The following is a 16,079-nucleotide window of genomic DNA, read 5'->3' on the forward strand; positions in this document are numbered from 1 at the left end:
CTGTGTGGAAAGCCCCATAAACAAATTTAAATTTTGGGCATTTTCCGGGAAATTTAAATCGTTTATTTTTCTTCTGACTTTGCTGAAATCATATTGCGAATGATGTTTAATGAAAAAAACTGTATGCATTAATATTTATCTATTTTATTAACAAATTGTTGATAATCAAATGCACATTTTAAGCATTTTTATGCTAAAAGAAATCGTCTTTTCTTCTCATCTTGAAGATGAAAGTTCTTTTATTTTGAAGTAAAATGTGAAGGAAACCGCAAAGTGAACTGCAAATGAAAACATTGACAGTGAAAATGTTTGGAATTTTAATCATTTAAAATTAAAGGTTAACACATTTCTCATTCAAAATTGTTTCAATTAAATTCTAGAGCATTTACGCGTACTTTATAATATAAAAGAACGTGCATAAATAAAATACTAAAAAGATTTCAACTATTTTATTTGACTTCTGTAGTTGTAAATTAATTTTCTTTCTAACAGGTATTGCCTCAATCGCTTAAATATCCAGACTATATCAGGCAGTTTCTTTTCTGTTGTGTTGCAATTCGTTTTGGATTTATTGAGTGCCTTAGAAATATAATAGCAGGAATGGCTGTTGAAAAAGTTCTTAATGAATTTAAGATAATACCTGGCGAGTTTCATAACTGACTTCGCCTGTCTTGTATTTGATAGTGTTTTTAAATCTCTTACCGCTTGAATCTTATTTGGATTCAGTTTTATGTCTTTTGCTGTGATTACATGATCCAGATATTCTAACTCTGGTCTAAAATGCTCACATTCATCAGGCAACAGTTTCAACTCCGTTTGTCGCAGTCTTGCCAAGATTATGGCGACGTTCTCATTGTGTTCTTGGAGGCTTGAGCCGAATATGCCGATGGCGTTAAGATAACACAAGACCCCAATCCGCCTAAGCCTGAAAGATAAGAGGGACTAGGTGTAACTTATGTTTTCGAGATCGCTGAATCCAAATCCGGTGTCCTTTTAACCCCGTCAGGTCAGTATCAAGGTCAGTTCAAGGTCAAACCTCCCAAATTCATCGCGAACCAACTAAATTAGAATACCTTCAGGTTTAACTGGTCACTGAATTAGAATCCGGTGTCTTTTTGACGCCATCAGGTCAGTATCAAGGTCAGTTCAAGGTCAAACCTGCCAAATTCATCAAAACCACCTAAATTAGAATACCTTCAGGTTTAACTGGTCACTGAATTCGAATCTGGTGTCTTTTGACGCCATCAGGTCAGTATCAAGGTCAGTTCAAGGTCAAACCTGCCAAATTGATCAAAACCAACTAAATTAGAATACCTTCAGGTTTAACTGGTCACTGAATTCGCATCCGGTGTTTGTTGCATAATGGTAATAAATATACACCTCTCCCAGTTGAACGCTCTGTTACACTCGGCGAAAAATACGAGACTCTTTAGTTTCTTCTCAATAAATTGAATTACAGTAGCCACAAATGGCAAGTCTGTGATATTTAAAAATCATACCAATAATTCTGGGACTACATAGTGGCTTTACAGAACACCAGTGTTTTATATGCGAATGAAATAGACGAGGTCGTGACCAGCATTGTGTCAGAAAAACTGGACTCTTCGAGAAAATCTTAATCCAGGATCATTTAATGTTATAAATAAACATTTAGTAGATCCAATAAAATAAATGTTATCACCATTACATATAAAACTTGGCTAAGTGAAACAATTTGTTGAGGCAGTGAGAAAAACAAAAAATAATGCTTATAAATATGTTTTTGAGAAGTTTCCTAAACCTTCTGATGCTATAATAAAAGAGGGAGTATTTGAAGGTCCGCAAATTAGAGCTCTGCTAAAAGATGATGAATTCAAGCGAAGAATAGCCAGTGATGAAAAAGAAGCATGGCAAAGCTTTAGGCAAGTTTGCCTCGACTTTTTAGGAAATCATAAACACCCTAGCTACGAAGAAATAGTTGCTAAAATGATTGCAAATTTTTAAAAGTTAGTGTGTTTGATGAATTTAAAGAGGCATTTTTTAAATACTCATATCGATTGTTTCCCTGAAAATTTATGTGATATGAGTGAAGACCAGGGAGAGAGGTTCCATCAGGACTTTAAAGACATGGAGCATAGATATCAAAGTGTATCGGATTCGAATTCAGCGATCACTTAAATCTGAAGGTACCCTGATTTAGTTATTTAGCGATTAATTTGGCAAGTTTGACCTTGAACTAACCTTGATACTGACCTGATGGCGTCCCTCTTATGTTGCAGGCTTAGGCGGTTCATGGTCCTGTGTAATCAAAGCAAATGTTTTCTATGAAACCTCTAAAAACTGTTCCTAAGTTCGACTTTTTAAAGTGATTGAGTATATCATCGATTACACAGCCACACAAAAAAATGATGTCGAATCTGGGTATGAGACACATGTATTTCTATGTGCTTTAATGTGCTGAATTTAAATCCGCCCTCTGAATTTGTCCAGCGGGTCTAGGTTTAGCCCTAATCTCAATAAAACACCTCAAAACTGGCTAAATAGCTGTTTGTACGTAAATAAAGTTAAAGAAAAAAGAATCAAATACATCAAATCTAAGTAAAAATGTACTCAACCTTATGTATTTTGATATGCTGGTTTCGACTTCGCGACCTGAATTGGGCCAACATGTTTAGGTTTGGCCCTAACCTCAAAAAACTTCTGAAAATCGCAAATAAAGCTGATTTTTCCATTCAATGAAAAACTTACATATCAAATCTGAGTGAAAACGTACATGTTCTTATGTATTTTATTATGATATATTCAAATTTACAACCTTCCTCGGCCCAGCAGTCTTAATTTGGCCCTAACATGTCTAGACTGGGCTCTTATCTCGAATAAAACTTTGAAATTTCACAAATGGAGAATTTTACTCTTATGAGAAAAATGTTATTTTTATCTGATCTAATCACTCTAATCTAGCACCCAAAAGGAAACAGAACTTACTACGGCAACGTTGTTGATTCCGGGTAACGCTTAAAGTAAGATTAATGAAATCAACATGGCTTTTAAGAAGTCTGAACAGCAGAAAAAAATAACATTTTTTTCATAAAAGCAAAATTGCTATTTTTGTGATTTCAAAGTGTTACTTGAGATGAAAGCCGAACCTAGACGTGTTAGGGCCAAATTAGACCTGCTGAGCCAATGTGGGTTGTGAATTTAAATACATTGCAATAAAAGACATGAGATTTTTAAATGTTAGTTTTTCATTAAAGAGAAAATCAGCTTTATTTGTGATTTGCAGATGTTTTTTGAGGTTAGGGCCAAACCGAGATTAGGACCAGACTGAGATTTGAGGTTTTTCATTTTTTTCTTCAAGTTTTTTCACGTAAAAATAGCTATTTATGTATTTCAAGTTCATAATGTATTTTTTATTGTCGATTACTTCTCTATTTCAATTGATAAGCTATGCGATGTTTCGTTTATGACTATTTGTTCAGACTCACGTAAATGAGTTCATTATAATGCTTTCGGAACCGCATATTATGATTCTGTATGGTCTTTATGCCTGCTTGCTTGACGGATTAGAGTTTTAAACGACTTAACTCAACTGAACTGACTATACCTACACTTCGTCTCAAGGTGGAGAACAACTGTTCATAATCATCTATTGAGCTGAAGCGTATCCGGCTGATAAAATCTCAATTTTTCACGTTCAGCTGATTTTATAAAGTCCACGACACCGAAGTCATCACGTCCTCGCAATTCTTCGGGGGTTCTGATGACATCCTTTGCGGGAATGAACGTTGTCGCGGGAATGTTGTCTTGTCTGCAAACGAGTCGCTGCAGAAGTCGCAAAGTTCGTCAACTGCTGAGATGTTCTGCCTAACGAGACCAATTTTTTATTTCTTCTGCATCGAGATTTTCAAGAGTGGGTTCTTTTGGTTCATAATTCCCTTGGAGAAGAAGAGACGAATTTTCGGGTTTCGGTCGAACACAATTTTCGCATGATATATCTTTTTTCCTATGGTTGCTTACACAGCTCTCATCTTCCGTTAACAGCATCTTTCCCTGTTTAGCGAGATATTCGATCTTCTATCTTCTTTTGGAAGGCCTTCATATAACTCCGTTTCTCTATAATAAATGTTATGGGTTCATCTATCGTTGTGGGCGCTTTCTGTAAAATATAATTAAATCTCCGCTATATATTTCTCTATCTGTGAGACGCAACAGATTAAGAAAGATTAATCGTTTAATGATAATCTTCATATGCTCTGGTAGTTCACTAGCTCAATCTTTGGAAATCTCGTGGCTTTTAACAAATAAGGGACTATGATGCCACAAATTACCCAGCTTCATTTAACTGTCGTAACTACACTAATGAGACCCTAAGTCCTTGTGCAGGCGTCGCAGGCGAACTACCCTTAGCTAGAAATCAGGAGGGGAGAGTGTCAAAGTGCAAGTATTACATATTGTGATCAGTTTGAAAACAGCCTACGCAGTGTGACAGAGCACTCTCACTTTTTTGCATAGAGGCATCTGAACAGAATATTTTTCTCAGAATTTGTATTAGTCTCCTTTATGAGAATTATACTACATTTTGTTTAAGATTTCACATTTTGTGGCATTTCTACCGAAGAGTAAAGCCAAGGCTTACATTTTTAACTAGTTGAAGATGTAGCGTGTCATAAAAATAATCCTGCCAACTTACTACAGATTCCTATGTGGAGAATAGAAGTTTACTCCTTCAACTGTTCAAAAAAGCGACTATTCTGAGATTTTATTATGACGTGTAGTTTTCTGAGAAACCGATTTTAAATTTAAAAATTCTCAGAGATTGAATAGTTTCAAAAATGTATAAATTCTTCTAGAGACTTTCTCTCTCGCTTCAGGCGTCTATCTCCTTCGAAACTTTAGTCTCTCTCGAAGACGAGAACTGGTAGCATTGTGCCGCTAAGGCATTGCGTCAAGGCAGCAAGGAAGCATCGCTCTTGTAGCGATATTTGTATCTGAATCTCATTGTTGCAGTTTCCTTTACAATTAACCGATTATCTCTATTTCTCGATTATAAGATTACTAGCAAGCAAATAAAAATAAATGATAGAAAATAAAAAATTTTGAGGATAAATGTGAATATTGGGACAATAGATCTTTGTAATCATTGCTTGTGGGTATAACTTGAATACATTCGTTACGTTAAAAAATCACTGAAGAATTAACTCAAAGTTTACTTTTCATCTCGTCAGTGGCGTGATATATATGATTTAAAATTCTAAGTATCTCGATTCCGATCGAAATCAGGAATTTCTTTCTATAAGAAGAATCAAAAGACAAATTTGGCTATATTTTTCATTGCAGGTATTGAGTTTTAACTAGCATAAGAATTTATAATAATACCTTGTAGTTCACCTATAAATAATCCCTGATCATGCAGTCTAAATTTGCTTCGAAACATCTAAGTTCACTAATAGTATCGAAAAGACAGCGAAAAGAAAAACTGTTAGGTCACATATGGTATTGCATTAAATTATTAATGAAAAAATATTCATCCTGTATACACGTTTTTAAATAGAGAGATTTTAAGAATGTTGTATTGTAAAATGATTTGATGAAACAATTCGATCCTTTCTTCGACCGTTCATATTTATTGATTTCTAATTGTATATTTTAAATTATTTATGTCTTACGGTCCAATCATAAATCAAAAAAATAAATATGAGTCAAAAAATTTTTTTTTAAATTTTGAAAAAATTTTTTAAATTTCTTATTTCAAATTTAAACTCAATTACGCGCTTCCACATCAGTGGTTTTCAATGGAAACTGGCCTATTACATCATCGTTCATTACGTATTCTTCATGTATTTCTGAAACTGTCAATTTCTGTTCGTCTGTCCTAACCTACGCTAATTTGTTTTTCTCATACAAATTTTAAAAAGTGTAGTTTAAATCGAGTGAAGTCTCGAGGAAAAAGTTTTGAGACTTCTAAAAAATGACTAAATTTTAATTAATTTTTTTTAAATTATTGACTGAAATGTTACTTTTTTTACTGAAAATTGATCTGTTTGACTATTTTAAATTATCATCAACTCAGGTAACAATGTATTTAAATCTACGTAATTATCTATCATATTTATTCAGACTAAAATTACTAATCCTTAATATAATTATTTAGGTTAAGAACCTTTGAAAAAGGTACGCATGTGTACCGAAACGTTAGGAAGTTTCAAAAGGACTTTTTTTATTAAATAAATATCTGAGTTTCGAAGAACAAGTTTTTTTGACTCATATTTATTTTTTCGATTTATGATTGGACCGTAAGACATAAATAATTTAAAATCTACGATTAGAAATCGATTTTAAGAATGACATCAAAATTTTTCGGATGGTTTCTTTCCCTATTTGAAAAATGTAATGATCTAAATAGATTGGTTCAGAATACATCACAAATAACGTGTATAATTCTTGCAGGGGCAGTATCAGTTCAATACGTTCGTGAAAAGCGAACAATTCAAAATGGTAGATGCCAATGTGCTGTCCAGCGACCTGCGCCGATACGTGCACATGATATAGTGGGACTTAAGCGAGGACTAGCAAATCTTGGCAATGCATATGTTATACATCTTCATTATGCCGTAATACACGCTGACCAACTTGATCACGTAGGCCTCGCGGGACTCGAAGCTCAATGGAATACGGAACTACTTAACCCTTTCCCGATAGATTATATTTATCACCCGGGGTGTGCAAATATCCAACGGTGCAATCCCAATGTTGCCCTGATTTATACTCGTTGGACTTTTCCGACCTCAAGAAGGCAAGATGCGGAAACACTTTTCCGCCAAAATTTCAATCAGACGGAAATTAACTGGGCTACTGAAGAAATGTACTATATACATATTGGACAAAGGGGTATAATAAGATAAAATATTTTAACCCGGATCGCTTTATCGAATTTACAATCATACTTATATTGCTATAAATGTTACAAATATTAAAACCAATTTCTTTTTATTAGAATGATAAATTAACATCGAAATTTGCAATTAATAATTTTTATAATTTGTAAGTTGAATAACGCGAAAAATGTACACCTTAAGATTCCATATTAGCAGTGAAGAAATAAAAAACTTACCGAAATATTCACAATATCCATTGCTATCTATAAAATCAATTGTACAGTCACAAAAAGTTCCCTGAAATCTCATTATTTATTTGTTAATGAAAAGAAGATAAATTATATGTGACGTGCGTCGAAGAAAGGGGGCTTACTCTTAAAAGTGAAATTTTTCAGGACGAGGGGTTGAAGTCGAGCCGATAGACCGAACTTTTAGGAGACTCGCGAAATTTTCCCTCGCCACTTACCACTACATTCTTACGGAAGGAGATAGGTCGTAGACGCGGCTCACGGAAGGGGAGAATTTTCACGGAATCTCGAGCTCTAGAGCCAAAGCCCTATTACTCGGGTACCTACAAACTCAATTATTAGCAATAATTTTTATTATTTTTTCCCATGATTTAGTTAAAAAAGGGGCTTAAAAACTATCGAAATGTGTAAAAACCTTGATCTCAATTTTTTTTTAGAGTAAGCCCCCTTTCTTCGGCGCACGTCACATATATTGATCAATAAAAAACTTTTCCAAACAAGATTTCTTTTAAACGAGATGTTTCTTTTATAACAGACTACAAGATTTAAATTAGTCTTTGCATTTCAATAATATAACTGTTTTAAAAGAAAAACAAAAATTCAAGTTCAAGGTTCTCGTGAAAAATTTAAGGAGATTTACAGGTTTTCAGGGTTAAAAAGAAATTCAAGAAGAATTCCAGGTTTTTAAGCCTTTCAAGATCTTCAAGGCTGCTGGATACCCTGGCCATGAACTACGATTCATATCTTTCGCTGTCTCTAAGCAAAATGAGATTTTTAATCGTTAAAAACAAAAATATTTTTTCCCAAAAGCAGGCAGTACGAATTTTTTGTTTGTTGTTGGCTCAAACTAACCGAAGAGCATCCCCAAAATATTTGCGTAAGAAAAATTAAATGTTTAAGTACATTCTAGTTGAATTTAATCAAGGCTAGCTGAGGGCTGCGCATAGATTGCAAAAAATATAAATTTTCCCAGTTTCCTAGGAAAGTCTTTCAAACTTGAAAGGATAAGCAAGTTTATTTGCAGAATGTATGTAATAGTTAGTGCTGGCGGAAATAAAAAAAATGAAGATGATGGCATAATCGAATTTAAGATAAATGGTTCATTTCAGGATTATTTAACGGATGCCATTCCAACTTTATAAATTTGAATTTTACGATTTATTGACGCTTCTTGATTTTTTTTTATAGATAGTCATTATTCGGTCATTTAGGAACACTGAGTCATGTTTGAGCTATTTTTTTATTGTTTAAACAATTTTTTTAGATATATATATATATAATATTTGTTTTTAATTGCGGGTATAATGCTCATTTTCAACTAGGATAAGAATCTATTAATCACACCTTGTAGTTTTCCTATAAATAATCCTTGACGAGAGGGCCAAAATTGGCCTCGAAACATGTTCGTTTTTTAGTAGTTTAAAAAAGTTGGAATCAGGAACAAGTTTAACGTTGAATTTGTTTTACTTTTTCTTTTTTTCTCCCTCTTTTTTCAATTGTAATTTATTTGTCCCCAATGAGCTGTAAAGTGAATTAATTTAGAAATCTGGGTTTTAATTGTGCATCTTTTTATGCTAATCTTGCATACATTTATTCATGGAAAAATAGATTTCTTTTCAATCTTAAATTAAAAATCTTAGTTTGGGTAAATTTTTTTCAAGAATAGAGTATACTTAAAAAAAGGAGGAGAAATATTTTATCACACCAAATTTTCCACATATTTTACTATTTTTAAGCACTAATTTGTTTAATTATAAAACACGTTAATAATTTAGGAAGTTTAAGTTGTTAAATCAGTTCAATTCTTTTTTAATATTAAATATTTACGATTTTTCAAAATGAGATGAAAATATTATGAGGTGCTACTTTGTTTTCTAAGCATACTTCTAAATTCTTGAATAAATTTAAATTCTTCAAAAATGAGTTTTACTTAACTAATTTAATGCGTTATTTATAGTTAGACAAAAAAATTCGCTTCCTAAAAAAGTAAAAAAATTTTAAGCATTGACGACTTTAATAAAAAAAACCAGCTAGTACTTTAAAACATTAAAATCTGTCGAACATTTTTTGAGATGAAATGATTCTCCTCCTTTGTTGAGGTAAACTATGTCATCAGTGCTTAGGAAAACGAACCCGTAAATTATATCGCTGTGAAAAAAACACTTCTTATCATAAAGCCATGAAAACCTCATCTGTCTAAAATGCAATGAACAAAAATATATTTCAGTAAACACTCTAAAAAAAATACATATTGGTAAATGCTGTGCAAAAACACGTCTTATATAAATACCGTCAAAAAAAAATCCGCATCAATGAATAACCGTAATAAAAAACATATTTTAGTAAACACTGCCCACTACTTTTCTCCTCTTTCCTATTATTAACTATGTTTTATATGAATAACTATAGATCCACGCGCTCTATATTGAACATACATGTATAAACAACACTTCAAACCAGACAATAAGCGGCTGCCAACGTAAAACACATGATTTTAACTTGATATTTATTTATAGTTTTTTGCATAGTCCACGAATAATACTTTTTTTATGGCAAAATGATTATTATAGTTTTTCTGGAATAAAACAGTTTAATTGAAAGTTGTCACGAAGGCGGTCTCTTTTCACGGCTTTTTCACAAATAAGGTTTTTTTTACGGTTTTTTGATCAGTAAGGTGTCTTTTCACAGCGCTTATAGGAATAAGGTTTTATCCCAGCATTTACTGAAATATATTTTTTTCCGTAGCCTTTCACTGAGACGTGTTTTTCTTTAAGGTGTTTTAAAAAAAGTGTATTTTTTTTCACAGCGATCTAATCAACAATTTATTTTTCACGACATCTTAGAAAAAAGTTTTTCTTCATAGGTTTATTTTACAGGTATTTTTCCATAAGCACACAGAAAAAACTGAAGTTAAATTTTGTTGCATGTGAAATTTCCCGCTGTTAAAGTTTATATGCTATTCAGCGAAAGTTTATCCTACGATGGAATGAGAGCTGTCGTCTGCTACAGCGTCCTTAACAGCAATGGGAAACGGGCGATGTATGAGTTAATTCGAGTTATAAATCGGGACAACAGATTTAAAACGACACAGAGAAAACAAACGTTAAAATGTGTTGTAGGTAAGATTTGAAACGGTTAAAATTTAAAATATTTCCGCAAAAGTTTCACCGAGGTTAGGAGAATAATTCGGATCTCGTTTACTGCGTGACACGGAAGTGAGAAAATTTCGGTAAAACATGTAGAATCAGTAACAGAAAACACGAAATAAATGTGTACTTACTGATATATTTCCTCCGAAATAACTTAGACAATTGTAGAGGAATTAAAACTTACTTAATACCATTTAGCAAAAAGCGCAAAAAGCAACGAACAGATGGGAATCCCCGGTTCTCTTCAATTTAATTAAGTTAAACGACGATAGATAGCGCTGGCGTCGCAATCCTCGCTATCTCGAATAAAATGGAGCGATTATAAGGCGATAGATTATCCAGACAAGGTTAAAAACCGAAAACTATCTTCGATTGATTTAAAGTTTCCCCAGCAAGCTTAATTTTTGTTGCGGTGAATCTTTCACCTAATATCGATGTAAACTTTATCTTTTGTTTTTTCTGTGTACCTACGAATGTTCAAACAAATAAGCTTTTCTAAAATAATTATAAAATTGTTTAAAGAAATGATTTCGTTCTTATTCTTAATTAAACAATTTAGAACGTCTAGAAAATACGTTCATTTTGTGAGTGACCGAAAAAAGTGGTTAAAACAAATTAAAACATTTAATAATTATTAAAATATTTTTGCCGCCCCAAGCGTTTGTGCCCGGGGCAGCGGCCCCCTTCGCCTCCCCTAGCTACGCCACTGTGATTCGGTGAAAAAAAATAAAATATTTTTAAGAATTTTGTTCACGCTACAAACAATATTAATTTATTTAAATATTATCAAAGAACTTTTTAAGCATTTTTTGTAAAATTTTCAAAGAAAAGTAAAAATTGATAACCTATTGGCAGCAAATCTTTAAAGGCACCTCGAAAAAAAGTTGTTCTGTGGTGACGGCTGTATTTATCATCAGATCATCTGAAATTTAGAAATCAAAATGATTTTATTAGAATATAAGTTTCTGAAGGTAATGCTGTGGAGTATTTTTGATTTTTTAAAGGTTGGTAACAATCGGAACTCAGAAAACCGATTTTTGCTGAGAAAGATCAGCAAATTCGTTATTTTAAAACTAATAATAATCTTCGTTTTTAAAAATGCAAAGTGTGAGTAAAACACCTTAAAGTTTTGTACACTCGAAAATCCGAAATTAGACATTAATAAACGAATGTTTTTTATATAATTACATAGAATCATTGACGTCTGAGCCATTGAGCCAACAGCTATCATCTTCAATGTTAAACACTCGACGCGTCATTTCTGTTGCGCGTGAGGCGCCACGTTGCACCCTTGCGGATTTTTTTTAAAGCTACCAGTCCAGAACCGCAAGACTCAAATGAAGGTGGTAGCGAAATGTGAACTATACCGTGCTCAATAGTTTACTACTAGTATACTGCTCTTCACTAACTAATAAAAAACTTTTTCTCTTTCCAATTTTCACTACATAAAGGTTTAGACTTTATTTACATATGCCAAACCTTTCAGACCAATTTCAAAATAAGCATCTGTACAAATTTAGAGTCTTATGACTTTCGGCAGAATTTTCGCCTACATCAATATGTATCTCTTCCAATATGGATCTTCTTAAAATTCCATACAAAGGTATTTATAAATGTTTCTAGAAATTCACAATTTTCTAAAAGATACTGCAAAAAAATAAGATTACCACTTTTTGTAGATTTAATCGTTGATTTTATAAAAAGTTGATTTTCATACAAAATTATTAACTTAATAATTATTTATTAAAAATGTTTGAGATGACTTTAATATTAATAAATCTTTTCGCCAAAAAACGGTGTAAAATTATTGTTAAATATATTCTTAGTGTTTTAGAATGAAAAAATCATAAGGCTTTTTTAGATAATCCCTCATTCGACAAGACCTCGAAGAAAACTTAAACATAAGAATAACCCAACCAGAGCCCCACTAGCTCCTGAACAGAGCCTGAAGATTACCCGCATGGAAATTAGTAAACAAAAAGGCCCGTCCAGCTCTTGACCAACAACCCACCAGACCTTGACTGAAATGTTGACAACAAAAAGCCCAACTAGTCTCTGACTAGTCCCCGACTGGGTATTTTATCAAAATTAATAACCCGCCTAGCCCCCGATTAATGTCCGACTTTTAATAGGGCCAAATGGGGTTATTTCCACAAGGGTAAGCGCGCCCATTTATGCAAACTTGGCCCAGTACCGATTTTCATTTCTTGCACAAGAACAACAAAGCAAAACAACCTTCATTAAAAGTGTATGCCGTTACATTAGCTGTGATTTCAAGAATGGTTGAGGTTCTATTCACTGATTTTGAAGCAATTTGCCAAAGGAGTTGGTTCAAACTTTCTTCGTTGTTATTTTGCGTGAAACATCCAAGACATCGCTGCAGAAGTGCGCCCTTACTCAAGGTTTCATTAAGTTGTTTATTGGCTTCTAAAATATTCCTTGGAAGTGCACTTTAGCTGTGTTTTAATGATTGCAAGTCATTTGCAGCTGCAGCTTTCGGCCATTTACACCATGAGTCTTCACCGCTCGGGCATTTTTCGTGGTGCGGATTCTCCTCTGTGGAGGAATAAAGGTAATGAGTGGCCGAAATGACATTCCTCATTTTCTCTATAGAATCATGATTGGGTCGAATTCCCAGATTGTAATATACAGTTAACTTGTCTATTATTTTAGTGGTAAGTCTAGTTTTCCCAGCAAGACTGTTTTTTCTGATTTTTTTCCGGTCTTAGTTTCTGCATCTACTACATTTGTTTTTAACAACCCACGCACACGAGTTCCCATTCGATTCTGTATGTGTCCTATACATTCTTTCTTGTTTATCACAAAATTTGTCCCATAGAGTTTAGCATTTACGACACCAATATACGTTTTTAAATCGCTTTCTCCAATATAGTTGCGAAACCTTACTCCGAGTTTTTTAGATGAACGTAGAAATATCTGTAGAATTGTATCGACCTCCATGTTACCAGATGGTCCAACATGGCCTTGCATTTCCGCTATGTGCATGATCTTCACAACACTCTTCATATTCTGAAGTATCTAGGTATAATTCTGGTATGATAGCCAATCAAGGAAGAGGTACCAATTAACGAAGAGAATCCTTGTTTTTTACGTTCCATCATCTGATACTTTCAATTCTGATGCATCTTGAATATTATTTGCTTTGCCCGTGTGGAAAAATTTCGTGGCAGTCTTAAATAGAGAGACCGGCTAGCTAGCCCGAATTTAGACCGTATACTTAAGATGGTCTGACAGAGTGCTGACCTTGGCCCCTCTGAGACGGACTCGATTGAAAAAATTCCAAAGTTTCATCGAAGCGACATGGCTTGACCCCTCTTAGACGGTTTCGGTTGAAAATATCAAGTACTATTGTGGCAGTGTGTTTTAGGTTGAAGTCAGATTGACACGTATCTAGGTTTGTATAGTATACACATTGTTTTTTTGGTAATTGTTAAGCAATGTAATATCCAGTTATATGAGATAAGATTAATTGATTCTTTATCAAATTGAAACCTAACCTACAAAAGACCAGATAGGCAGATGTTATATATGTATTAACATCGCACTGAATCTATTTCTATCCACATTTTCAATAGAAACGAAGATGGACAGACATGATTTATGAAAAAGGTAGGATTGATTTGCAACTGCATTAAGAGTCCGAAAGCATCGTGCTCTCAAACTAGCCCGGATGGACAGTCGATATTCCTTGTGGTCTTCAAGTTCAATAGAATCATCAACTGAATATTCAGAAGAAGCATGTGAGTATAGTTATTTATGGTTATTTACTATATAAACGTTTATAATGGTGGTGTCTGAAAGATTTTAAAATGCTCTCCATTTCTTCATTTTTGCTATGAGTGACTTCACGTAGATTCCGACAAGGATCTCAGTACACTAAATGTTTTTTGTTTTTGATCTCAAGACAAATTAACAATGTCAAATTTTCTATTCGTAAATGGCAAGAGGCAGATGATTGAATTAATAGATTGAGATATTAATTGGATTCATCAATAATTTTAGTGATTTAATAATCTTACAATTATTCCTTAAAATTTATCGAAAAATTGCATATTGTTAAGAATAGCATGAAATTTAAAATACCAATGAATACTACAAGTAAAGCACACTCTCTACGGTGACGGAATTTTCCCTGACTCTAAAACTTCATTTTCCAGCTCGACTTTTAAATGCTTTAATGATTTAATAATCTTACAATTATTCCTAAAATGTATCAAAACATTGAATATTGTTAAGATTAGTATGAAATTTAAAATATCAATGTATAAGCAAAGTAAAGCACACTCGCTACGGTCACGGAATTTTCCGTGACTCTAAAACTTCGACAAGGATTAACCTTGTTTCTTATTTTGTATCAGGAGATAAATTAAAAATTACGAATTTCAGATTTTCTATTCGTAAATATCAAGGGACAAATAATTAAATCGATAAATTAACAAATTAATTGGATTTATCAATAATTCTAGTGATTTAATAATCTTACAAATACTCCTAAGAATGTATCAAAACATTGAACACTGTTAAGAATATTATTTTATTAAGAATACCAAAGTATATGAAAATTAATCTACACAATGTGTAGGGATACGGAGTTTTTCGTGGCTCTAACATCCAGTTTCCAGCTCGATTTTCAATTGCTACCTGTTTTTCACTTCTTGTACAAACTAAAATTAACGTACACTGTCTACGATTATGGACAAACGAAAAAATTGTTATTTGACATGAATACAAATGATTAAAATTATTATAATAACATGGACTAACAATATTTCCAATTACAGGAAATAGTGAAAACGAGAATTGTCTCATAATCAGCTCTTCATTACCTGCATAGAATGAACTCGAACGAAATTTTTTTTCCGCATCTGATCGAGGTCTAAGTAATTATCCTGGAAGTGAATCCAGTAACTCCTTATCAGGTGCGAATCCTTCGGATATTCCGGATACTTTAGACGTGCATTCTGTTGATGAGCCGCCAGCTCCTTTTGAAGATTTTTATTAAGCAGACGAAGACGAAAGTTAAGTTTCAAGTATGTCAACTACTGTTGATTCCGAACGGAGTTAAGAAGCTGCGAGCTTAAATATTCGACTAGTCCGGGAAATGGATGAATTGCGCGAATGGGCAATTAAGATAGTAATGATGCACGAGCATTTAGACAATTTGCTACCAATATGAAGACGTAGATTAATGCAATATCGTGAAGATGGAAGACTTCCATGGCGATATGGGAAAATTTGTCTACTTTGGCCTACAAAAAAGGTTAAAAGGATGCGTGCATCTAGAAACTCATACGAGTATTAATTTATATAGTATGATGCGTATAATATATTAATAAAGGTTTTTTTAATTAGAGACTATATCTGTGCAATTAGACCGTCTGTCCAGCGTCTGGCCAGACACAAGACTGTCTGGCCAGCGACCCGAATTTTTTCCACACGAGTACACGTTGCTTCTTTCTCTTCTTTTACAACAGAAGAAAAAAAGTAACTCGCAACTTTTGTTGTGCTTTTACACATTTTCTTGATATATGAATTGTAGCATCCATTAAGATCACATAAATCCACTAGATCGCAATACTTGTCACATCCAGCTTATTCTAAGCTTAAAACTTGCATAACAAAGGCATGTTGATAATTCACTTCATGCATACCAGATTCAATTCTTTTACTGGACGAAACGTAGCGAGGCTGTTTAGAGGGCTTCTATAAACCACGTGGCCTAATTGTTTCCACCCCCCCTCCCCCTCCTCCATGTGGCCACTGTGGCTTTATCGTCGAGCCGCCATCACCCCCTAAGGTCCCACGTG

General features: G+C 33.5%; 1 protein-coding gene across 1 annotated transcript in view; it reads left to right on the forward strand.

Annotated features, from left to right (window-relative positions):
- Positions 1 to 15,106, forward strand: part of LOC117179569 — a 30,139-nt gene extending 15,033 nt beyond the window's left edge. Inside the window, exons 2-4 of the mRNA XM_033371506.1 lie at positions 6,427 to 6,867; positions 10,051 to 10,221; positions 15,054 to 15,106. Of these exons, the coding sequence (XP_033227397.1) occupies positions 6,427 to 6,867; positions 10,051 to 10,221; positions 15,054 to 15,106 (665 nt within the window). The remainder of the gene's footprint in view (positions 1 to 6,426; positions 6,868 to 10,050; positions 10,222 to 15,053) is intronic.
- Positions 15,107 to 16,079: the final 973 nt, after the last annotated feature.

The sequence above is a fragment of the Belonocnema kinseyi genome, chromosome 1, assembly GCF_010883055.1.
Source record: "Belonocnema kinseyi isolate 2016_QV_RU_SX_M_011 chromosome 1, B_treatae_v1, whole genome shotgun sequence".
Lineage (NCBI taxonomy): Eukaryota > Metazoa > Arthropoda > Insecta > Hymenoptera > Cynipidae > Belonocnema > Belonocnema kinseyi.